This window comes from Sarcophilus harrisii, chromosome 3, assembly GCF_902635505.1.
Source record: "Sarcophilus harrisii chromosome 3, mSarHar1.11, whole genome shotgun sequence".
NCBI lineage: Eukaryota > Metazoa > Chordata > Mammalia > Dasyuromorphia > Dasyuridae > Sarcophilus > Sarcophilus harrisii.
Genome location: NC_045428.1, coordinates 466,197,322 through 466,221,658, shown reverse-complemented (window position 1 = coordinate 466,221,658; position 24,337 = coordinate 466,197,322). Strand labels below are relative to the sequence as shown.

Genomic DNA, 24,337 nt, shown 5'->3' with positions numbered 1-24,337 from the left:
GGCTGCCTTTCACCAGACTGGTTGGTCCTTGAACCTAGTAAGTTTGCTAACTGATCTGGTCTACGTTGTGCCATAGGGGCCAGCCTCTCCTACCTATGGCTGTGTGACTCTGGTGAAATCATTTATCTTTTTAACTGCCATCAGGTAACCCTTGGAAAAGACTATGAGTTAGAGTACAGTTGCCGATCTGTATTGGGAGAGGAAGTTTCCTCTAGACCTAAAAGAAAGAATGCCATGCTAACAGATGACTTGCATTAGATAGCCTGTGTAACCAGAACCTTTGAGACTCAGGCTGTCAGAGTCAGTTATATTTATTTTTTATTGAATGGAAAGCCTCTCTTTTGCTACCAGGTGAAATTTATAAAAATTGAGGTTCCTATCCTGCTAACTAATTAGATCTGCTGTCTAGGATGATGGAGAATGTGGATAAGTACTTCATTCCTGCATCTGGCAAAGAGATAACTGAGGAAAGGGGAGCCAGTAGCCGAGACAATTTATAGATATAGTCATCTGTCCAAATGACCACAAGTAGGCCATATATTTGCGGCTATGCCCTATCCATCCAGGATGGAAAACATCCTGTATCTTCTCAGTCCTGCACGCACCTATACCTGTATGAGAAATCTACCTTCAGAATGATGGGACATTGAACACTTACCATCTCTTTGCTGTCATTTCACTTTAACATGTATATTTAACAATATTTTTCAACTTTATTAAGTATGTATATAGACTATTATGTTAGGAAAAGAGTAGCTGTGAAATTCAAAAATAAGATGCAGTCCCTGCCCTTGGGAAGCTACAGGAGCCACAAAACAAAGTATGATGTGTGAGGTCCAAATGACAGAAGTATGGGCCAGCCCAGACTTTGGTTTTTGAGTTGGGAAGGCAAAACAAATTGGGCACAGCCTGACCTAGGCAGACATGAGACTAGCCTTTGTATTCAGGGAGCAAGGAATCTTCCCTTTGGGAAGGAGTGTAAAACTCTTGGAAGGAAGTAATGAGATTAGGCCAGAAAAGCAGATTGACACGATTGTGGATGGCCCTGGATGCCAGGTGCCAAGTTTGAGCTTTCCTTAACAGTCAGTAGCAGAGGTGTGAGGTGACCTGATCTGTGCATTAGAAAGATTTTTCTGATAGTGATACAAAGGACAGATGGGTGGAAAGGAAAGAGAGGGCACAAGAAGACAGGCAGGTTGTAATGGGGACTTGTACTAGTGCAGCAACAGTGAGAACAAAGGTGGTGACATGTGAGAGGAATTGGCAGGACTTGTAACTAATCAGATATGAAAGGGAGAGGAGAGAAAAGATAGCTTCAAATTTGTGAAGGTGGGAGGGACTGAATGACGCCATTTGTCAGGAAGAGAGATGCTGAGGAGGAATGGATTTTGAGGTGAGATAATGAGCTTGGTTTTTTACATTCGGAGCTTGAGGTTCCAGTGGGGTGTCTGGGTAGAGATGGGATGTAGAAATGTGTCTGTAGCCCAGAAGGAAGGTGGGGACTAGAGATATCACACTCACTCCATATCACACTTAGTGCTGAGCTCTGAGGACACATGTATAAAGAAGCCACCTATCCCCAAGGAGTCAGGGGAAAGGGATGGGTGGGTGGGGACTGCCCCTGAAAGGGTACAAGGTTTCTGTTAAGGAATAGAAAGGAAGGACAAAGCCCCATCAGAAGTGAAGTTAGGCAGGACTGAGCCCATTAAGGAAATAGTGAACTAAGGAACTGGCCAATAGGGAGATCTTCAGTCAATTGGCAAACATTAAGTACCTAGGTGGTACACTAGGTGGTAGTCCTAGACTTGGGAAGACTCATTTTTCTGAGTTCAAATTCAACTTCAGGCACTTAACTAGTGCAAGCCACTTTCCCCTTTTGCCTTAGCTTCCTCATCTGAAAAATGAGCGGGAGAAGGAAATGGCAAACTATTTCAGTATCTTTGCCAAGAAAATTCCAAATAGGGTCATGAAGAGTCAGATACACTTGAAAAATGACTCAAAAACAAGCATACCAAGCTCTGGTTTAAGGGATGGGGATCCACAAAGAGGCAAAAGACAGTCCCTTTCCTGAAGGAACTTAAAAGGGAAGGCTGCTCCTGAGGAGGTAAAGTCCAGAAAAGAAAATATGAATGGGGAATAAAATCTGTAGAAAGTGATGTTATTGTCAGACAGGATTGTTAGAGAATGGAGGAGAACATGGACTATGAAGCCTCCTCTCTCTTTATTTTCATCCTAAGCTTAGCAACTATCATAAAAACAAATGATCAGATAAATAAGCAGGAATAAAAATAATGGAATTCATACATAAATCCTTAAGCTCAGAGGAATTGATAACCATTGTTTGTGTTTTGGAGATTGGGTTCCTCCCTATCTTGTTCAGACTGGAATGCAGGGACCATTTGCAGACCCCTCCTTCTGCCCCATATTTCTGGATATCTCACCACTGCTCAATCCTCTCTTGCCTATTTCAGCACAGAATTTCTGGTCAAACAATTCACTAATTTCAGCTTCCTTCATCAGCAAAGATTACAGACCTGCTTCATCAAACCCAGTGAGCCAGTCATTTTCTCTTCCTCCTCTTTACTTGCTGAACACCTTTTCCTTTAAGGCTTAGTACAGGTGCCATCTCTTACTAGAAACTGTCCTTGATTCCCTCTCCACCCCCACACTCCAGCTGAAAGTATTCTGTCGTCGTGACTTCCTGGAACATGTTGTCTAGACAGCTCTCTTAAGCCCTGTTACGTTTTCCTTTGTATTGTTTGTATTATTTTATTTGCTATAACAGTATGACCATCATTTAGCAAGCACAGTTCTTGCATACTTCTAATCATTTTTTGCTGATTATGTACATTTGTGATAATTTGGAAGGTTGGAGTGATTATTAACAAATAAAGGGATCAGTCAGTAAGCACTCAGGCATTATTAAGTGCTTATTATAAGCCAGCTCCAATGCTAAGCACTGCAGGTATAGAGCCTCAGAAAAGGCTTCTGGAAGAGATGCTGATAGGATGACAACAACGATAGCAACATCTGTATAACACTTTAAGGTTTGCCAATTGCTTTAACAAATATCTTCTTTTATCCATATTATAACGCAGAGAGATAGGGGCTAGTATTACCCCATTTTACAGATGGGAAAACTATAGCAGAAGGCAGTTAAATAACTTGCCCAGTCACACAGCTTGTAAGTTTCTGAGGCTGGATCTGAATTTGGGTCTCCCTGATTCTTGGTTTAGCACTCTGTGCCCAGTACCACCTAGCTGTACCCTGAGCTGAGTCATAAAAGAAGTTAGGGATTCTAAAAGATGGGAGCTAGAAAGGGGGTGCACTCCAGACATGAGAAGCACCTTGTGCAAAGGTGTGGAGATAGGGCATGGAGTGCTAAATCTGAAGAACAGCAACTGGTTGAGCTGTGACACAGAGTGCATGAAAGGAGAAAACGTGCAATAAATCTGGAGCCAGATTTTGTCATGAAATACCAATCTGAGGGGCGGAGCCAAGATGGCGGAGAAGACACACGCGTCTTTCTAAGCTCTTCTCTTACCCTCTTTATCAATAATATATCAAGCCTCAAAAATAGTCTTGACTGCTACAATTCGTAAAGATAAGAAGTAGAACAACTCACCAGTCGAAAAAATCTGCAGTCTCACCAAAAAGGCTTCGGGGCCAGGGGGAGATCAGCGAGACTGGGAGAGAAATTAGGTTCCGAGGAGAGTCTCAAACCGAGGGTGAAGGCACAGATCTCAGCACAAGCCGCAGCCCCAACCCGCAGTAAGGGGCTTTTCCTTGGGGCAGCTGTGATCCTACACGGCAGGAGGATCGAGCCGGTTAGCCTCAATCTGCGCAGGGGGAGCTCGGCTTGGGGCCATAGAGCTTTTTTTTCCAGGGCCGATTTGCATCAGGCAGAGCGCTGGGCAGAGTTTGTGGCTGTCTGCGTCTGCAGTCAGCTGCTAATACCACAGTCCCACAAGAGGTCTCGCCTGGGCGGTGACACTTTCACCACTTAGTCTTTAGCCGAGGGCAACTCGATAATCCACTCAGCCCTACTAAGCAGTTTGATAGCTCGGCCAGTGCTGAATCCACCTCCTGTTGGGGAAAGGGAAAACTCTCACACAGAGCACTCCCATACCTTGGAGCCGGAAATCGGTTTACATCTCTCCCTATTCTGCAGAGGAAGCTGGTAACCCCTTGCCTAGGAGACCTACCCCTAAAGGCTTTTAAAACATGAATAAAAAGATGAAAAGAACAATCGACAGCTTCTATGCAGAAAAAGAGCAGGTCAGCAAACCTGAAGAGACCTCAAACAGCAAAATGCATCAGACTGTCCTCCTTACAGAATGCTCCTCATAGAAGAGGCCATTAAAAGTCTCAAAAGAGGTTAGAAGATAAATGGGGAAAGGAAAGAGAAGCCTTCACAAGAGAGCAACAACTTCCTGAAATACTAATTGAAAAAATAAAGAATTCACTACAAAGTAGGATTTGTGATTTGGAAAAGACAAAGAACCTGCAAGAAAGTAGGATCCATGAATTGAAAAGACAAAGAACACGCAAGAAAGTAGGATCTGTGAATTGAAAAGAAAATAATTCACTAAAAGAAAAAATTAGTGAAATGGAAAAAAATTCCATAGACCAAAACAATACATTCAAAAACTCAATTGACATATACAGAAAGAAGTAAAAAGCTATTGAAGAAAATAATTCTTTAAAAATTAGAACTGAACAAATTGAAACTAATGATTCATTGAGACAGCAAGAATCAGTCAGCAAAACAAAAAAATGACAAACTGAAAAACTACTAATTATCTACTTGCAAAACGACAGACTTGGAAAATAGATCTAGGAGAGATAATCTGAGGATTATTGGACTTTCTGAAAACTATGATGAAAAAAAGAGCCTAGATACTATTTTACAAGAAATCATCAAAGAGAACTGCCCAGATGTAATAGAATCAGAAGGTAAAATAGGCATTGAAAGAATTACTCAACACCTTCTGAAAGAAACCCTAAAATAAAACCCCAAGGAATATTGTGGAAAATTTCAGAACTATAAGATTAAGGAAAAAATTTTACAAGCAGCCAAAAAAACCATTTAAATACCGAGGTGCCACAATAAGGATCACCCAAGATCTGGCTGCTCTTACATTAAAGGAAAGAAGGGCCTGAATATGATATCCGAAAGCACAAGAACTTGAGATGCAGCCAAGAATAAACCACCCAGCTAAGCTGAGCATTTTCTTCCAGGGAAGAAGATGGAATTTAATGAAACAAATGAATTCCATTTGTTTCTGAAGAAAAACCAGAACTAAACAAAAATTTGATCTCCAAGAATAGAACTCAAGAGATGCAGAAAAGGTAAAAATAACTCTTGAGAATTGTATTTCTGTTGTGGATATACAAAAAGAATACATGTATAATTTGATTGTACTGATATAACATAAAAAGGGAAGTAGATATGGAAAAAGGATGATGGCAGAACAAGGTGGAAGAAGGGATAAAAAGAGGGGAACCACATCCCACAAAGAGGCTAAGGAAACTTATCATATCTGAGGGAATTTAGAGAGGGGAGGAACATTGTGTGAATCTTACTCTCATCAGAGTTGGCTCAAAGAAAAAATAATTGACATTTGTTTTAGAGAAAATTCCTCTCGCCTCATTAAAACGGGAGAGGAAAAGGAAAAGAAAAAGAGTAATAAGGGAAGGAAGGGGAAAGACTCAAAGGGGGAGGGAGGGATTATAAAGAGGATAAGTATCGTGATACAAGAGGGGTACATAAGTTTAAAAGGGGAAAGAGGGTTGGGGAGGCAAAAAAGTAAAGCACAATCTGGGGTTATTAGGATGGCAGGAAAACAGATTTAGTAATTCTAACCGAAATGTAAATGGGATGAACTCCCCCATAAAGAGGAGGCAGATAGCAGACTGATCCAAAGTCAGAACCCTACAATATGTTGTTTACAAGAAACACATTTAAAGCAGGGGATGCATATAGAGTAAAAGAAAAGGCTGGAGCAAAATCTATTATGCTTCAGGTGAAGTCAAAAAGAGGGGTAGCATCCTTATCTCCAGATCAAGCAAAAGTAAAAATTGATCTAATTAAAAGAGATAAGGAAGGTAACTACATCCTGCTAAAGGGTAGCATAAACAACGTACAATATCAATATTAAACATATATGCACCAAGTGGTATGGCACTCAACTTCCTAAAGGAGAAGTTAAGAGAGCTGCAAGAAGAAATAGACAACAAAACTGTAATAGTAGGAGATCCTCAACCTTACACTCTCAGAATTAGACAAATCAAACCACAAAACAAATAAGAAAGAAATTAAAGAAGTAAATATAATATTAGAAAAATTAGGTATGTTGATCTTTGAGAAAATTGAATGGAGATAGAAGGAATATACTTTCTTCCTCAGCAGTTCATGAACCTATTCAAAAATTGACCATATATTAGGACATAAAGACTTCAAAATTAAATGCAAGAAAGCAGAAATAGTAAATGCTTTCTTCAGATCATGATGCAATAAAACTACATCTAACAAAAAGTTAGGGGAAATAGACCAAAAAGTAATTGAAACTAAACAATCTCATCTTAAAGAATGATTGGGTGAAGCAGCAAATTATAGATACAATTAATAATTCACTAAGATAATGACAATGATGAGACATCATACCAAAATTTGGGATGCAGCCAAAGTGTAATAAGAGGGAATTTTATATCCTTAGAGGCTTACTTGAATAAAACAGAGAAAGAAAAGATTAATGAATATGGGTTGCAACTAAAAAACTAAAAAGACCAAATTAAAACCCCAATCAAATACTAAATTGGAAATTCTAAAATTAAAAGGAGAAATTAAAAATATTGAAAGTAAAAAACTATTGAACTAATTAATAAAACTAAGAGTTGGTTCTATGAAAAGCCAATAAAATTGATAAGCCTTTGGTAAATCTGATTAAAAAAGGAGGGAGGAAATGAAATTAGTAGTCTTAAAAATGAAAAGGGAGAACTTTCCACCAATGAAGAGGAAATTAGAGAAATAATAAGAGTTATTTTGCTCAACTTTATGCCAATAAATTTGATAACCTAAGTGAAATGGATGACTACCCAAAAATACAGACTTCCCAGACTAACAGAGGAAGAAGTAAATTGCTTGAATAGTCCCATTTCAGAAAAGAAATAGAACAGGCAATTAAACAACTCCCTAAGAAAAATCCCCAGGACCAGATGGATTTACATGTGAATTTTACCAAACATTTAAAGAACAATTGGCCCCAATGCTATATAAATTATTTGATAAAATAGGGAAATGAAGGAGTCCTACCAAATTCCTTCTATGACACAGACATGGTACTGATACCTAAACCAGGTAGGCTTGAAAACAGAGAAAGAAAATTATAGACCAATCTCCCTAATGAATATTGATGCTAAAATCTTAAATAAGATATTAGCAAAAGACTACAGAAAATCATCTCCAAGATAATACACTATGATCAAGTAGGATTTATACCAGGAATGCAGGGCTGAGTTCAATATTAGGAAAACTATCAATATAATTGGCCATGTTAATAACCAAATTAACAAAAACCATATGATCATCTCAATAGATGCAGAAAAAGCATTTGATAAAATCCAACATCCATTCCTATTAAAACACTTGAGAGTATAGGAATAAATGGACTTTTCCTTAAAATAATCAGCAGCATCTATTTAAAACCATCAGTAAGCATCATATGTAATGGAGACAAACTGCAACCATTCCTAATAAGATCTGAGGAAACAAGGTGCCCACTATCACCGATTATTTAATATTGTATTAGAAACGCTAGCATAGCAATAAGAGCTGAGAAAGAGATTAAAGGAATAAGAATAGGCAATGAGGAAGCCAAATTATCACCTTTGCCGATGACATGATGGTATACTTAGAGAACCCAGAGATTCTGCTAAAAAGTTATTAGAAATAATCCACAACTTTAGCAAAGTTGCTGGTTATAAAATAAACCCACATAAGTCATCAGCATTCTTATATATCACTAACAAAATCCAACAGTCAGAGTTACAAAGAGAAATTCATTTAAAGTAACTACTGATAATATAAAATATTTAGGAATCTATCTGCCAAGGGAAAATCAGAAACTTTATGAGCAAAATTACAGACCACTTTTAACACAAATTAAGTCTGATCTAACCAATTGAAAATATTAAATGCTCTTGGATAGGCTAGCAAATATAATAAAGATGATAATATTACTTAAACTAATCTATTTATTTAGCCATACCAATCAGACTCCCAAAAAACTATTTTAATGACCTAGAAAAAATAACAACAAAGTTCATATGGAAAACAAAAGGTCAAGAATTTCAAGGGAATTAATGAAAAAAATCAAATGATGGTGGCTTAGCTGTACCAGATCTAAAACTATACTATAGAGCAGCAGTTACCAAAACTATTTGGTATTGGCTAAGGAATAGATTAGTTGATCAGTGGAATAGATTAGGTTCATGGATAAAACAGTCAACAAATATAGCAACCTAGTCTTTGAAAACCCAAAGATCCCAGCTTTTGGGATAAGAACTTACTGTTTGATAAAAATTGCTGGGAAAAATTGGAAACTAATATGGCAGAAACTAGGCATTGATCCATACTTAACCCGTACACCAAGATAAGGTCAAAATGGGTTCATGACCTAGGCATAAAGAATGAAATTATTAATAAATTAGAGGAACATAGGATAGTTTACCCTCAGACCTGTGGAAGGGAAGGTTTTATGACCAAAGCAGAACTAGAGATCATTACTGATCACAAAATAGAAAATTTCGATTATACTAAACTGAAAAGTTTTGACAAACAAAACTAATGCAGACAAGATTAGAAGGGAAGCAAAAACTGGGAAAATATTTTACAGTCAAAGGTTCTGATAAAGGCCTCATTTCCAAAATATATAGAGAATTAACTCTAATTTATAAAAAATCAAGCCATTCTCCAATTGAAAATGGTCAAAGTTGATATGAACAGACAATTCCTCAGATGAAGAAATTGAAAATATTTCTAGTCATATGAAAAGATGCTCCAAGTCATTATTAATCAGAGAAATGCAAATTAAGACAACTCTAAGATACCACTACACACCTGTCAGATTGGCTAAGATGACAGGAAAAAATAAGATGATTGTTGAGGGGATGTGGGAAAACTGGGACATTGATTCATTGTTGGTGGAGTTGTGAACAATCCAACCATTTTGGAGAGTAGTTTGAACTATGCTCAAAAAGTTATCAAACTGTCATACCCTTTGATCCAGCAGTTACTACTGGATTATATCCCAAAGAGATTATAAAGAAGGGAAAGGGACCTGTATGTCACTGAATGTTTGTGGCAGCCCTTTTGTAGTGGCTAGAAACTGGAAACTGAATGGATGTCCATCAGTTGAGAATGGCTGAATAAATTGTGGTATATGAAAATTATGGAATATTACTGTTCTGTAAGAAATGACCAACAGGATGATTTCAGAAAGGCCTGGAGAGACTTAACTAACTGATGCTAAGTGAAATGAGCAGGACCAGGAGATCATTATATACTTCAACAACAATACTAGATGATGACCAGTCCTGATGGATCAGGCCATCCTCAGCAAATCAGATCAACCAAATCATTTCTAATGGAGCAGTAATGAACTGAACTAGCTATACCCAGAAAAAGAACTCTGGGAGATGACTAAAACCACTACATTGAATTCCCAGTCCCTATATTTATGCACACCTGCATCTTTGATTTCCTTACAAGCTAATTGTACAATAATTCAGAGTCTGATTCTTTTTGTACAGCAAAATAATGTTGTGGTCATGTATACTTATTGTGTATCTAAGTTATATTTTAATATATTTAACATCTACTGGTCATCCTGCCATTTAGGGAGGTGGGGGGGGTAAGAGGTGAAAATTGGAACAAGAGGTTTGGAATTGTTAATGCTGTAAAGTTACCATGTATATATATCCTGTAAATTAAAGGCTATTAAATAAAAAAAAAAAATAAATAAATAAATAAATAAATAAAATAGGGGAAAAAAAAAAGGAATAAAAAAAATAAAATAAAAAAAAAAAAAAAAAAAAAAGAAATACCAATCTGAGAAGTTTGCATTTTATCCTAGAGCCTCAGTGTTCAAGACTGCCCCCTTGAGGGATGAGAATGGAAATGCTGAAAGGTTTCATAGGATCATAAACTTAGAGCTGAAAAGAATTAGTCTAATCACATTTTAAGGAAAGGATAAGGAAATTGGGGGCCAGAAAGGGGCAGGGATTTATTTAAAGTCTCCCAGAAACTAAGTTATAGTGAAAGGCAGGATTCTGATGCACCTTTTCTGACCCTGGAGTCAGAGTCCTTAGTGATGCTGTCAGCCCAGTCCCACTGTCACAGTCCCAAGGCTGTTGGATTTGGGAGGATTCTCCCTGGTGTGGAGGGTGGCAGACAGTGGGCTTCTTCCCGCATCTGCAGAGCATTCCTCTCCCATTTCAAGGGGGATGCACAAAAGGAGGTTCTCTGCTCTGTGATGCTCAGCAGAGACCAGCTGATACATGTATTGCCACTTAGACTCCAAGTATATTTGTTTGTCCTTGAAATCCTGACCAGCTCTAGGTGAGCTGGAGCAGCTGGTTACTTTTATTTCTTAAAAATTTTTAAAGCTCCAGTCACTTTTAAATTTACAGTACAAACGTTCAAGAGTTAGTCATCACCGTGGCTGGTACCTTTGAATATCCCATAGAGTTACTTGAGAAAGTTCCAGCAGCCTTTAAGGAAGTAAAGCAGAAATAGTTGTCTATGTCCAGATTTTTATTATATTTTAGAACACCCTCTCAGCTGAATAATCTTGTTTCTCCCTCTCCTCCACAACCCCAAGCGGTGTCTGTATGGAAGCTTCTGCAAGGTGTCTTTTGCATTACATAAAAGAATTTGTACAAAAGTTGTTTTCTAAAGTATGATGACCCTCTAAACACTGTGGAAGAACTTACTGCTAATGGCTTGTTTCTTGAAAATCTAAGGGCAAACACACACACACACACACACACACACACACACAATTCCCTCAATTCATTCTTCCTTATTTTTAGGTGGAGTTGAGGACCTTGAGTTGTGTCCTTAGGTTCTGTTTTTTGTTGAACTTACATCATTTGGAGTCAATAAATAAACACTGGCAGTACACAACCAGGACTCCTGACTTCCACCTATTATCTGTGAGTCCTTGAACAGTAATGGGAGTAATAATATCTAATGATATAGCACTTTAGGGTTAGCAGATTTCTCTACATATACAGGCTTTAATAACTTAAAACAGTACTAAGACTTTTGTAACATCCTATTGTCTTAAGCTAACTCTGTGTCTTACTTTCCCTCCACTGGTTCAAGATTTTCTGTCCAATCCAAATTATGATGACTGCAATATGTTGACCTCCAGGTCACTTTCCCTCCTTTCTCAAGGGCTTACTTTCTGTCACCAACAAAGATTTATTCGTTTATTAATCACATAATATATGTTGGCATTGTACTAAGCACTGGCTCACCTTCTCTGCTCAACAATTGCCCTTAATTCTGAGGGACTATTTATTTATTTATAAATAAATATTTATATATATGTTCCCTAAAATTCCTTAACCTACCAATTCCTTAGTTCCTTACTTTATTCCATTGGATCTTACCATTATTCACAAGTTTTTACTTGCCTCATTAGAAGCTGACATTACCCTTTCTGACCATAACTTCCTCTCAATCTGCCTTTTCCTACACCTCACCTTTTCCTAAACTCGTTCTTTTCATTTATAAAGACTTTTAGTTCTTCCATGAGATTGCCAACAACCCACTTGTTAATCATTTCAACTCCACACTGATGTCTATTCTTGAATTCCTTGCCCCCTTGTTTGATTGTCGTCATTTCTTGCAAATCTCAGCATTGGATTTTTCCCATCATCATTTTCCTCTGCTCTAATTCACCATTTGCTGTTTGGAACTGGAAAAAGTCACAATCATGCATGCTGACTGAGTACATTATAAATTCATATTTTTCAACTTCAACTAGGCCCTCACTATAGCATGAAAATCTTTTTGTTACTCTCTGATTTATTCCCCATCTCACTTCCCACAAAATCAATTCCAAATCTTTTCTTCCCTCCTCAAATCTCCTTTAACTCATACCCCAATTTTGCCATTCAATTTGATTTTCATCTTCTTCCAGTCTCTTCAATTTTAAAAATCCCATTGATATCATCTCTTATTCTCTCCTTTCCCCCAGTCATTGACAGAAAGATGGCCGTTGTTTTTGCCAAGTCTGACTCTACATGTGGACTTCCCTTCTACTCCTATCTTCTTCAGAAGATTGAATCCTCAATCTCAGTCTCTCTTCTTATTTTCAGCTTCTCCTTCTCCATGCTGGCTCCTCCCCTACTGCCTTCAAATATGTTCAGGTCTATTTCCTTCATTCTTTAAAAATGTTCATTAGAATTACCATTCCTCAATTTATTATCCTATTTCTCTCCATTTTGCAGCCATATTCTATGAAAAATGTGTCTGTACTTACTGATTCTACTTCTTCTACTCACTTACAACTCAATTCTGCCCTTGCCACTCAACTGAAACAGTTCTGTCCAAAGTTACCATTGATTTCTTAATTACTAGGTCACACATTCATTCTTCCCAATCTATCTGTATATTGCTGATCATTCTCTCCCCTGGGATTCTCTCTCTTCTCTGGGTTTTTGTGACTTTCCTGGTTATTCTATCATTCTGACTTTTCCCCCTCAATCACCTTTGCTGATTTATCATCCATCTCCTATCTCCTAATTGGAAATATTTCCTAAAGTTGTGTTCTAGTTCTTTTTTTCACTTTTCTCTCAATATTCCAAGTAGCCTCATCAGCTGCCATTGATTATCTCAAATGCAGATGTCTTCTAGATCTATAAATCTGTCTATGCTCTGAGCTTCATTACTATTTGATTATTGTATGTTTTCAACTGAATATCCCAAAGACATCTTTAATTCAAAATGTCCAAAATTGAACTCAATCTTTTTAAAAATAGTATCTTATTTTTCCCCAATTACATATGAAGACAATTTTTAGCATTCATTTTTAGAAGATTCTGAATTCTAAAATTTTTCCCTCCCCCTCTTTTCTCCCCTCTTCCAAAAATGGTAGGCAGTTTAGTATAAGTTATACATGTGCTATCATGCAAAACATTTTCATATTAGTCACAATTGTGAAAGAAGAAATATTAAAAGAGAAAAAGCCATGAAAAAGAATAAAGTGAAAAAAGTACACTTTGATCTACTTAACTTTTTGTTCTTTAACTGGTTGTGAATAGCATTTTCCTTTGTGAGTCTTTTGTACTTGTCTTAAATCATTGTGTGCTGAGAAGTTGATCATCACACAATGTGGATACTGTGTACAATGTTTTCTGGTTCTTCTCATTTCATTTTGCATCGATTTGTGCGTTGTCTTTCTGAAATCTGTTCACTAATTATTTCACAGTGCTATTCCATTTTGTTCACATATTTGTTCAGCCATTCCCCAATTTCCAATATTTTGTCACCATGAAATGGGGTGCTATAAATATTTTTGCCTATGTAAGTCCTTTTCCATTTTTTATGATCTCTCAGTGGTTTTGCTGGATCAAAAGTTAACATTGTGTGGTTATCCTTTGGGTATATGAACTTACCTTTTTCCCTCAAATCTTCCTCTCATCCAAACTTCCTTTTGTCCAGGGTACCATTATTCTTCCAATCTCCCAGTTTCTTAACCTTGGCATTATCTTCAATTCTTTGATCTTTTTCATTCCACAAATCTTGGCCATTGTTGCCTTTACAACAAGCATCTCTTACATCTAGCCCTTTTCTCCCTTCCCATTGTTACCAGTTCATTTCAGGCCATCACCAGTCTAGATTGTTGTAATGCCTTCCTAACTGGTCTCTCTCCATTCTTAGCCCTCTTCCATTGTCCATTTTTCCTCAGTGCGTATCTGAGCATTTGATTTCCCTGTTCAGTCGATCTGTTGTCTATTAGATCAGACAAATCCCTGGTTAGTTTTTAAAACCCCTTAGTGCTTAACTCCAATCTGTATCACCAGTCTTAATGGACGTTTCTCTCCGTTAGATACTGTGTTCTAACCAAATTCCACATTGTATCAGACTCTGTCACTTAAGACTTTGGTTAAATTTTTCCCTCTCTCTAAAAGTGAGAGAGTTGGACTAGATGGCTTCTTTGACTTCTTCTAATTCTTTCGCCTATACCCTACTTAAACATAACTGTTGTCTTAGTGTTATCTTATTTTAGTATTTAGGATTATTTGTAGCACTTTTAGCTCTAATGACATTTCCTGTTGACCTCCTTCCTTATAAATCAGAAGTACAATTTTTTTCTTTTTTGCTGAGGCAGTTGGGATTAAGTGACCTGCCCAGGGTCTCACAGCCAGGAAGTGTTAAGTGTCCGAGGCAGATCTGACTCAGGCCCTCCTGACTTCAGGGCTGGTGCTCTCTCCACTGCGCCCCTGCGCTGCCCCCACAAGTACAATTAAAAGAAACAGATGGCCCCCTTGCCAGGTGGGACCACGAGGGCCTCCTTCGGCCAGAGAGGAGGGAAGCATCCTTCACTGCGGTCCCTGAAATCGGATCTCGAGGCCCTCAGGACGTATTCTTCTTAACTAAGCGGAAGGGTCTGGGTCGGGCAGGAAGTGATGGGAGCGAATGTTCCCAGAGAAGCTGCAGGGACCGGGGCGGTTTAATGAAGCATTGAGGCCTCGCTAGGCGGCCGTCGGGGCAGTGCGGGGGGACGAGCTCTCCCGGGAGGATGGCAGATGCTCCCCAGCATCCACCTAAACGCCGTGTCCTCTCTTCTTGCTTGTAGGTCTTCCCTCAAAAGCCGCGCGCTTGAAAGAGGAGGAGCGGGGCCCATTTCTGGGGAAGCGGCTCAGGATGAGGCAGCTCAAAGGCAAGCCCAAGAAGGAGACGTCCAAAGACAAGAAGGAGCGGAAGCAGGCCATGCAGGAGGCGCGGCAGCAGATCACCACGGTGGTGCTGCCCACGCTGGCCGTGGTGGTGGTCCTGATCGTGGTGTTCGTGTACGTGGCCACGCGCCCGGCCACCCCCGAGTGAGCCGGCGCCCCGTCCGGAGGAGCCGGGAGCGGGGGGCGCTTCTGCTGCCCGCGAGCCCCGGCGCCTCCCGCCCTGCGCTGAGTCCGGCCTCTCCGTTCTGTCATCGGAAACGTCTTCTCGGGGAATGTGCCACACACCTTACGGTCCGCTTCATGTGCCTTTCAGACTTAAAAAGGGGGTGTTTCTTTCCGAAACCGGCGTCTGTGCCGCTCCGCCCGGGGAAGGGGGAAATCTGCCCGCCACAGCTCTGTGTGAATCAGCTTCCCACCGTCCCGCCATCCGGAGCGTGATCGCCACGGCTCTCGTACGCGGCCTTCGCCGCCCCCGAGGGACTGGCCGTCTCTGAGCTTCCTGTGATTTGAAATATATCCATTCAAAGGTGAAATATTTATTTTTGGAATAAAGGAGACTATAGCCTTAAACGTGACGTTTCTCTTGTTCTTCTGAGTCTGTAGTCCTTGTCTTGGTCGTCCATGAAGGGCAAAGTTGTAACAAGTACTGAAAGTGAAGTCAGCTTCTGGCTTGTCACTGACGAGCTTTGGGACCCTTCCCCTCCACGGGCTCCCTCTTATGTAAAGTGAGAGGATGGCCTCGGTGATCTAAGAGTCCTTCTAGTTTTAATATTTCCCAGTAACTCCCTCCCCCCCCCCCATATTATTCTTTGTTCTATCTCCCTCCACCCATGATTCTTCCTTTTTACACACATCCTTTTCTTCCCTCCTGCGGTTTACTGCATTGAAATGATACTCCTGCGTCATTATTGTAGAATCTGCCAGCCTAAGTGTGTAGTCCGCCCCAATCCGAAAACATCTTAGTTAGGGTGTTCCTTCTTATGTTCTAGGAAGGCCACACAGACAAAGTGCTATCCCTCTCAATGATGTGATTATTTCCCGAGTGAACCATTTTCAGATCCAATTGAGAGTATCTTAATCAATACAGGAAAAAAATTGCCTGTTGTTGGATTGTTTGAACAAAATTGAGTTATGATTGATATGCTTTAGTCAGGAATGCTAATTTATATCCATTAAGCTTACTTATTTAAACATTTACAAACAGCCGCATAAAGGTGGTCCCCAATGTGGCAGGCAGGCATTTTCTGTTCCTCAATGAAAACATGAAATACAATTAAGTTTACATTTCAGGTGGGTGTGAAATATAAATTGCCCATTTGGGTCAGTTCCTGAAAACAAACAAAAAACTATGAAATGGTGTTTTAGGTGTTGGCTTCCTTGAGGAGCTTGACAACTTGAGCAGCCCTTTAAATTTTTCTTTTCTGCCTTTTAGAACAAATTCCTACTTGTGAATCTTGCTTCTGTATTCTCTTTCTTATTACTGATTACAGAGATATTTGTGTGCATAGAAGCACTTCTAATTTCCCTTCCTGTCTGATTCATTCACTCATGGCATTATCCACAGCTAAAGATATAAAACATCTTTGTTTCTTCTGTTCCACAGGATGGATTCTTTGTCCACTGTAAGTTTTAGAGCAGGGATCCTCAAACTATGACCCATGGGCCAGATGCGGCAGCTGAGGACGTTTATTCCCCTCACCCAGGGCTATGAAGTTTCTTTATTTAAAGGCCCACAAAATAAAGTTTTTGCTTTTACTGTAGTCCGGGCCTCCAGCAGTCTGAGCGACAGTGAACTGGCCCCCTATTTAAAAAGTTTGAGGATCCCTGTTTTAGAGTTTTGCAATGATCAAAGAAGGATAGATAATAAATTTATTTGCCACATAGACGGTAAATTGGCAGAGACAGAATCCAAAGTCCTCATTTTATATATGAGCTCCTGATACCTAAAAAGGTCATGACTTGCTCCCAGGTCACACACAACTTCGACCTCCTATGAACCTCATCTCTGAAAGCCCATATTGGTGGACCAAGGAAGGGTGGACATAATCTTCCTGGACTATACCTGCATTCGCTTGAGAAAGGGGCTTGCTAACTTGGATTTCTCTGTTGCCAACTGGAAGTTATTTGTTAGGTTTCTAGTTTTTCTTTTTCAGGAGTTTTCAAGGCCTTGCTACCCTTCTATTAATCAGTTATGTTTTAAAGAAGGAATGGGGGGAGAAAAACTGAAGTTGTGTGGTTGTTTAATATTCTGCTTTGTTCAAAGTTTATTCCTTTCCGGGTAATTCTTGTCATTGAGAACTCATTAGGCAAGACTACTCGAGAAAGGCAGAAACAGAGACAGAAAGAGATGGTTAAATAGATGAATAGATAGAGGTGGGTAGAAAGGTATATGAGTACATTTGTTGAGTACTTTCTTTATACCAAAAATCATGCAAAATACTGGAAGACCTAAAGACAAGCAACCAAAGTTGTCCCTGACCTCAAGAAGTTTATCATGAGAGAAGACAACACATAGTGTGGGAAGGGAGATGGTAACAGGAAGTGGATCATTCCTGGTCCCAGCAAGGGAAGGAATATTAGAGCCCCATGTTTATGTGGACATTACTTTCTACACCTTAATGGAACTATCTGACTAAAAAATTTGCCACTCTGTAGCTTACCATTTGATGATTAACTTCTCTGAATCTGGCCAAGTGTATACATGGATGATTATCCTGCATTCTATCCCAGGCCTCATAATGGAAATATTTTCAGTTCTATAGTATTGCCATAGTCAGTTGACATGGATTTTGGGAACCCAAGATCAACATGCCACAATGAGGCACTGGAGGACATAAGGGGAAATCACAGCAGTTGAAAGTTGGAAGGGAGCCCAGTGACCATGTCAACCTATATCTGAAAAAAAAAAAGAAAAAATTTCCTGAGCACAAAGATTCTCCTATTTTTGCATCCCTATTGACAGTTTGATGAAACCTATGGACAAGCCTTTCTCAGGGTTATTTTTAAAAATTCACAGTTGAAGGAAATGCTACATTTCAGTTAGAAATAAGTTAAATTAAAGATATGTTTTTCTCCTTTTCAAGTTTGCAGACCTTCTGACATTTATCCACAAAGTTTCTTGGGGTTTTGTACACTTCCAGTTAAAAAAGGGACTAGTAGATGACACAAGGAATAGTGTGCTGTGCCTGGAGTCAGGAAGATTCATTTTTCCAGAGTTCAAATTCAGCCTCAGACACTTACTAGCTGTGTGACCTTGGGCAAGTCATTTTACCCTATTTGCTTTAGTTTCCTCATCTGAAAAATGAGCTTGAGAAGGAAATGGCTAACCATTCCTGTATTTTTTCCAAGAAAATTCCAAATCAGCTCACAAAAACTTGGATATGACTAGAATAATGGAACAACAGAGTTAAGAAAAGGAACACATTTATTCATCCTTCCCTTAGTAGAAGTCTACCAAATAAAAGTCCTGCACAGGAAATCAAACTAGAAAAACCAGCAAGTCAGTTGACAAGGAAATACATTCTATTATAAATATTTTTTCTATCTATCTGCATCAATGACTTTAAATATAAACAATTACAAGCGGATATAAATGAGCTATTATTTTGGTATGCACCACTGAGGACACAGGCATGTGAGGCTACTTGACATCTCATAGATCTGACTAAATTAGAGATCTGTGGAAAGGAGTAACTTGGAAGGGAACTCAGAGATCATTTGCACATAGACAGGAATCCCTTCCACCATATTCCTAACAAATGGCCACCCAGACTCTACTTGGAGTATTGGAAATTGCATTCTACACCTTTTTGAATAGTTCATTCCACTTAAGGACAACTTTAATTAGTGGGAAGGTTGCTGTTGTTGTTCTTTTTCCTTGACTTCCCGGGGAAATTTCTTTTTAGGCAATGATACTTATGTAAAGAAATGGGAACTGGAGTTCTCCAGTTGTTTCTTAGAAAGGTGCTTAATGTCTTGTGCATCTTGTTTTGTCAACCAATGAGCAACAAAGGATGAACTAAAGAGAATACATTTATTAAGCTGGTAAAGAAGCAGATTTATAGATTCATTGTTTAATTCTCACCATCTGTGGCATTACAGAATGTGAGAGCTAAAAGGCATTTAGGAAACAGTACAAGCCCTTCATTTTACAAGTGAAACAGATCAGAAAGAAAAAACAAATGACTTTCCCAGTGATACAAAGAACTCAGAATTTGACTTGTCTCCTAGTTTTAGCCCAGTTCTTTTCTAATCCCCTATCTTCTGCTCCCCAGTTCCATTACATGATTTTAATTCCTTTTGATGCCTTCTCCCTTCCATGCCCCATTTCATCCTACAGGAAAAGTCTACCCATTATAGAGATTTCATTCTCTTGGGTATTCATATCTCATCAGGTTCCTTAATTGTTTCTGTCCTTCTGATTGGAGCGCTAGAGGGTGGAGCAAATAAAACTTGCAGAGTCTCATTTAAAGAGGTCTCAGATGTGGCTCTTTTCAACAGCAAGATGATTCAGGCCAGTTCCAATGGTTTTGTGATGGAGAGAGTCATCTGCACCCAGAGAGAGGACTTTGGGGACTGAGTGTGGATCACACATAACATTTTTGGGTTTTTTTTGTTGTTGTTGTTACTTGCTTGCATTTTGTTTTCTATTTCATCTTTTTTCTTTTTGATCTGATATTTCTTGTGCAGCATGATAATTGTGGAAATATGTATAGAAGAATTGCCCAAGTTTAACATGTATTGGATTACTTGCCACCTAGGGGAGAGAATAAGGGGGAAAGGAGGGAGATAAAAAATTTCAGAACACAAGGTTTTGCAAGGGTGAATGCTTTAAATTATGCTTATTTTTAAAAATAAAAACCTTTATGAAAAAATTATTAATTAAAGTAAATAAAGAGGGCTCAGAAATCCATTCAACTCATTTCCTACCAGAGGTACTGCTTGGTTGTGACTCCTCTCATTGTCATATCCCTAACATAATAGTCTGGCAAAAACACAGAATCCAAGAGTTGAAAGCCATCCATTCCAACCAATAATTCTTTGCAATAACATCCAAGCCCTTGAAGAACTTAAGGGAATAGAAAGACACTACTCTCAGGCAACTGATTTTACTGGTAGATAACTCTTATTGTTTAAAAATTATCTCTTAAATTTAACCTTAGTGTGTCTCTAAGTAACTTCCACCTATTGTTCCTAGTTCTGCTCTGTGCAACCAAACAGAAAAAGTCTAATTGCTGTTGATTCTGCTATTACCTCCTTTAATCTTCTTCAGATTCATTGTTCCCAGGTTCCTTCAATCAATCGTCATAGTCTCCATTCCTCACTATTGTGCTTGTCTTCTTCTGAATTTACTCCAATTTCTCTAAGTGCTTTCTAAAACATGGCAGCCAAAACAATATTCCACCTATGATCTGACCAATAAAATGTTTGCTCTTTGAGAGTGGAAATGATGATGAAGAAGATGATGATTTTGTATCCTAGTTTCTAGCACTTTTTTCTTTTTTTAATATGAACATATAATTTCACTGGTATAGGATTTCTTTATGAGTAAATTGCTTTTACCAATGCAGAACAATTATTCTATGACTTGATATTAGATCATTGATTGGGGTACTGAGAAAAAAGTTACATGGTTTGACCAACATCATACAGGTAGTATGTAAATGAGTAGCACTTTAATTCAGATCTTCTTGACTGCAAAGTCAACTCTCTATTGTACACTATGCTACCTCTTCTTGCAAGTAGTAGGTGTTCCATAAATGCTTGTTGACTGAATGACCAGGGCAGCATACAGTGTGACATTCATCACACTCATTCTAGACAATATAATACTCTAGAATAACATTGGGTTTTTTAGTTTGTTTCTTTATCACACTATTGGTATATGTAGTTTTTGTGATTCATTAAAACTTCTGAATTTTTTTCACCTTAGTCCATAAGCATTTATTAAGTGCCTCTAATGGTTAAATCAAATTGTAAAGAGCTTAGCAAAATGCCTGGCACGAAGTAAATGCTACATAAATGTTAGCTGTCCTTGTTATAGTTATTTCAGTGTGCAAGGCACTGTGCTAAGCCTTAAGCTTAGTTTTCTAGCCATGCTTTTCCGCTATGTACTTTTGAAATTGACTTTAAAACCCAGGAGCAGCATTTTATATTTGCTAGCTTTGGCCCAATGTTTTAGACTGTCAAGATTGTTTTAGATGCTGAATGTCATACAACAGGTTAGCTGGGCATTGCTCTGGCAGCTTCATCTAAGCCCCTTAGTCCTTGAAAATTACTTGGAAGTATTGAGAGGTTACATGACTTGACTAAGGTTACACAACCCAGTTCTTGTTAAAAAAATATTGAGTCAAGGACAGGTTCCTGAGTTACTCCATTAGACTCTAAATCCTCTCTCTGATGATTTACTACCTATTTGATTTTGGGTAAATCACTTAACCTCATGGCCCTCAATTTCAGTGTCTGTAAAATGAAAGGGTTTGCCAAGATGATTTTTAAGATTCCTTTTCTAAAATCTTCTCTTAGCAATTATTCGCTGTCTTTTTATTTTTATATTTTTGCTATTCTTCCCATGCTGTACTTGTTTCCTTTACTGGGATTAATTATGGTTGGTAGAGCTTCTCCCTTCCTATTTCTTTTTAACATAAAAGCTTCTTAATCAGGGGGTTTTGAAGGTCCTCCATAATCTGCCACCTTCCTATACAGTCTTATTTCATCTACTTCTCATATTGTACTTCATCTAAACTGGACTAGCCACTGTTCTCTTTATCCTTCTAATTTTATCTTAATTCCCTTCTGTTTTTCCTCCATGGCTAGAATATACTTCCTATTTTGAGATTCTTCTCTTTAGTTTAGGAATCATCCATATCTATCCATATCCACTGAAACCTTCCCTCTTGTAACTGTACTCAAATTTTCTTTATAGTATTTTGGACCTCTCCCTTGTCATGATCACAGAATCTATCTTGCACTGTATCAATTAATTTCCTTACATGTTCTCTCATGTTTAAAAAATCAGATTAAAAATCACATGAACCAAGAGATTTTACTTGTTTAAACACAGGAAACAGAGTCATTCTAATTTTACATGGCACAGATTTAGAATTTAAAAGTTTGAAAGGGGGTAAGGGTTCAGCAATAGTAGAAAAATGTCAAGAATCTTAGAACATTTTGCAGTTTCTAAAGTTTATATTCTCAGTTTGATATGTTTTCTATTCAAAACCACTTTGCCACTCATAAGTATCCTGGTGATGTCCTAAATGTCATATCAGTTCTAATTGTCATAATTGCTCCAAGATTATTTGTCTTCACCTGTTTGATTGAAATCTTCCTGAGGATAAAAGATGTGTTATTTTTCATTTTCCATGTTCTCAGCAAAGAATATCTTGCTCACAGAAGGCATTTAGTAAAAGTTTGTTGTTGAATTGAATAGCATATCTTAGGATGACAGGTTAATTAAACATTGATATAGAGTTGGACTTTGAAGGTCCCTCATTTTACAGATAGAGAAACTGACTTGCCTGAGAGGTCCCGCAGGTAGGTAATAAGTGACAAAGCCAGATTTCTACCCATGTCCTGATTCCAAATTGTATTTTTTCCCCTGTGCATGCTGCTTCTCATGTTTAACAGGATATATCACACATCATATGAGTAAAACACACATACATGTACCCCATATACAAAATTACTTTCCAAACATATCTTTTATGGTAACTTTTTTAGGGGGAAGAGGAGAGGGACATGGACTTGTGCTTTCATGAAGGTAGGGAACTCCCACTTCAGAAATTACTTCAGTGTAGTTATTCATCGGTAGCTTATTTGTTGTTTTCAGGCACTGAGGGGTTAAACAACTTGTCCCACAATCACATAACTGGTCTGTGTTAGAGGAAGGAATTGAATTCTGGCCTTTCTGGATCTAAGGCTCCTCTTCCCCCTGTTACACGCTGTTTCTTGAGTTTTATTGATACTTTTTTCATCCTACAAATATTTTTCAATATCATATCTATCTACTCACCCTTATATACCACAACATGACTTTATAACATAAGAAACATAGTTTTTTCACCATGTATGCAACATTCTGCACATGTTGGGCTCCTCATTCAGTAAAAATCACATGATCCAAGAGATTTTACTTGTTTAAATAGGGGAAATGGTCATTCCAATTTTACATGCCACAACCCAGTGAAGGAAGGTATGTTTTATTGTCTGTCCTCTAGTGATGTTTTCATTTATGTAATTGCAGTCTTTATGTATATTGTGCTTTTTTTCCTCCCTGCATCACTTTATAGGAGTTTTTGCATGTTTCTCCAAATTTTTCATATTCATCATCCTTATGGTGTAGCAGTATCATATCACATACATATACTATTCATGTATCCATTTTCCGATCCATAAGAACACACTTTGTTTCCAGTATTTTGCTATTTTTATAGTTAATTGGAGCTTCTGTGAGTGTTTCATCTTCTTTCCTATTTATTTTGCAGCATTACAAATTTAGTCAATTCTGGCTGTAGTCTTTGAGGAAGGGCATTTACAGGATAGATTTGGGGAAAGTGAATTGGAAGTTTACCAAAAAAAATCAGCATGACTTTGATATGAGCATCTTCTTGCAGGTGCTCAGTTGTGAATTGATTGTGAACTTGCTGGGTGAAATTATAACAATTCTCAAGGTAAATATTGCTCCCATGTTAGTATTCTGAGAAATGATTTGAGACATCAACTCCCAAATTGTACCCAATCATGCACTGGCTTCAAGGCAAAATTGAATGATTTATTAGAAGCATTTCCCCAGAAAGTCATGCTGGGGTTTCTTCAGTAATGCCTGGGACTTTGGGTTCTGAAAAATACTCATTACCTAAGGTTGTCATTGCAGCCAGTGCTGTCATACTGATCCATCAAGCTATCAAAATCAATTACAGAGAAAATTTCAAAGGAAAGATCATGTCAGAATTCACTAGTGTTAAAAAAAAAAACCACTTTATAAATGAGGAGATAGATCTTTTTCAGAGAATAAAGTTTACAAGTCTCTAACTGTTTTATAGCAGTGAGAATTTTGATAGGTGTCACTCTGGTTGCAAAGCTCTGTTGTGTACAAGGTAGTCAAACTCTACCTTTTGAACATTAAAGCATTTCACCTTTAGCTGGTATCTTGAACATTTTGACCCAAATGAAAAACTGGAAACCTTTTCCTACGCATGCTGTCAGTCAGACAAAGCTGAACGTCAGGTCTCTGAGTTTTCCTCCTGAGCACCCACAGTTCTCCTGTGTATCCTAGCCAACCAGAAGACTTACACTAGCATATCAGCTTGCTGACAGCAAGTTCAGTGTGAGCCAATCCAGTGAGAAGCTCAAGTTGTCTCCA

The 24,337-nt window shown here is 38.3% G+C and overlaps 1 protein-coding gene and 1 long non-coding RNA gene across 3 annotated transcripts in view; one reads left to right on the top strand and one right to left on the bottom strand.

Annotated features, from left to right (window-relative positions):
* The window catches only part of LOC116422499, a 39,448-nt gene extending 25,003 nt beyond the window's left edge, over nt 1–14,445 (bottom strand). For both annotated transcript variants that reach the window (XR_004233180.1, XR_004233181.1), the window contains exon 1: nt 13,690–14,445. This is a non-coding gene — a long non-coding RNA (uncharacterized LOC116422499). The remainder of the gene's footprint in view (nt 1–13,689) is intronic.
* SMCO4 (single-pass membrane protein with coiled-coil domains 4) overlaps nt 1–15,543 on the top strand; it is a 92,243-nt gene extending 76,700 nt beyond the window's left edge. The window contains exon 4 of the mRNA XM_031961390.1: nt 14,874–15,543. Within this exon, the coding sequence (XP_031817250.1) occupies nt 14,874–15,411 (538 nt within the window). The 3' untranslated portion in view covers nt 15,412–15,543. The remainder of the gene's footprint in view (nt 1–14,873) is intronic.
* Nucleotides 15,544–24,337: the final 8,794 nt, after the last annotated feature.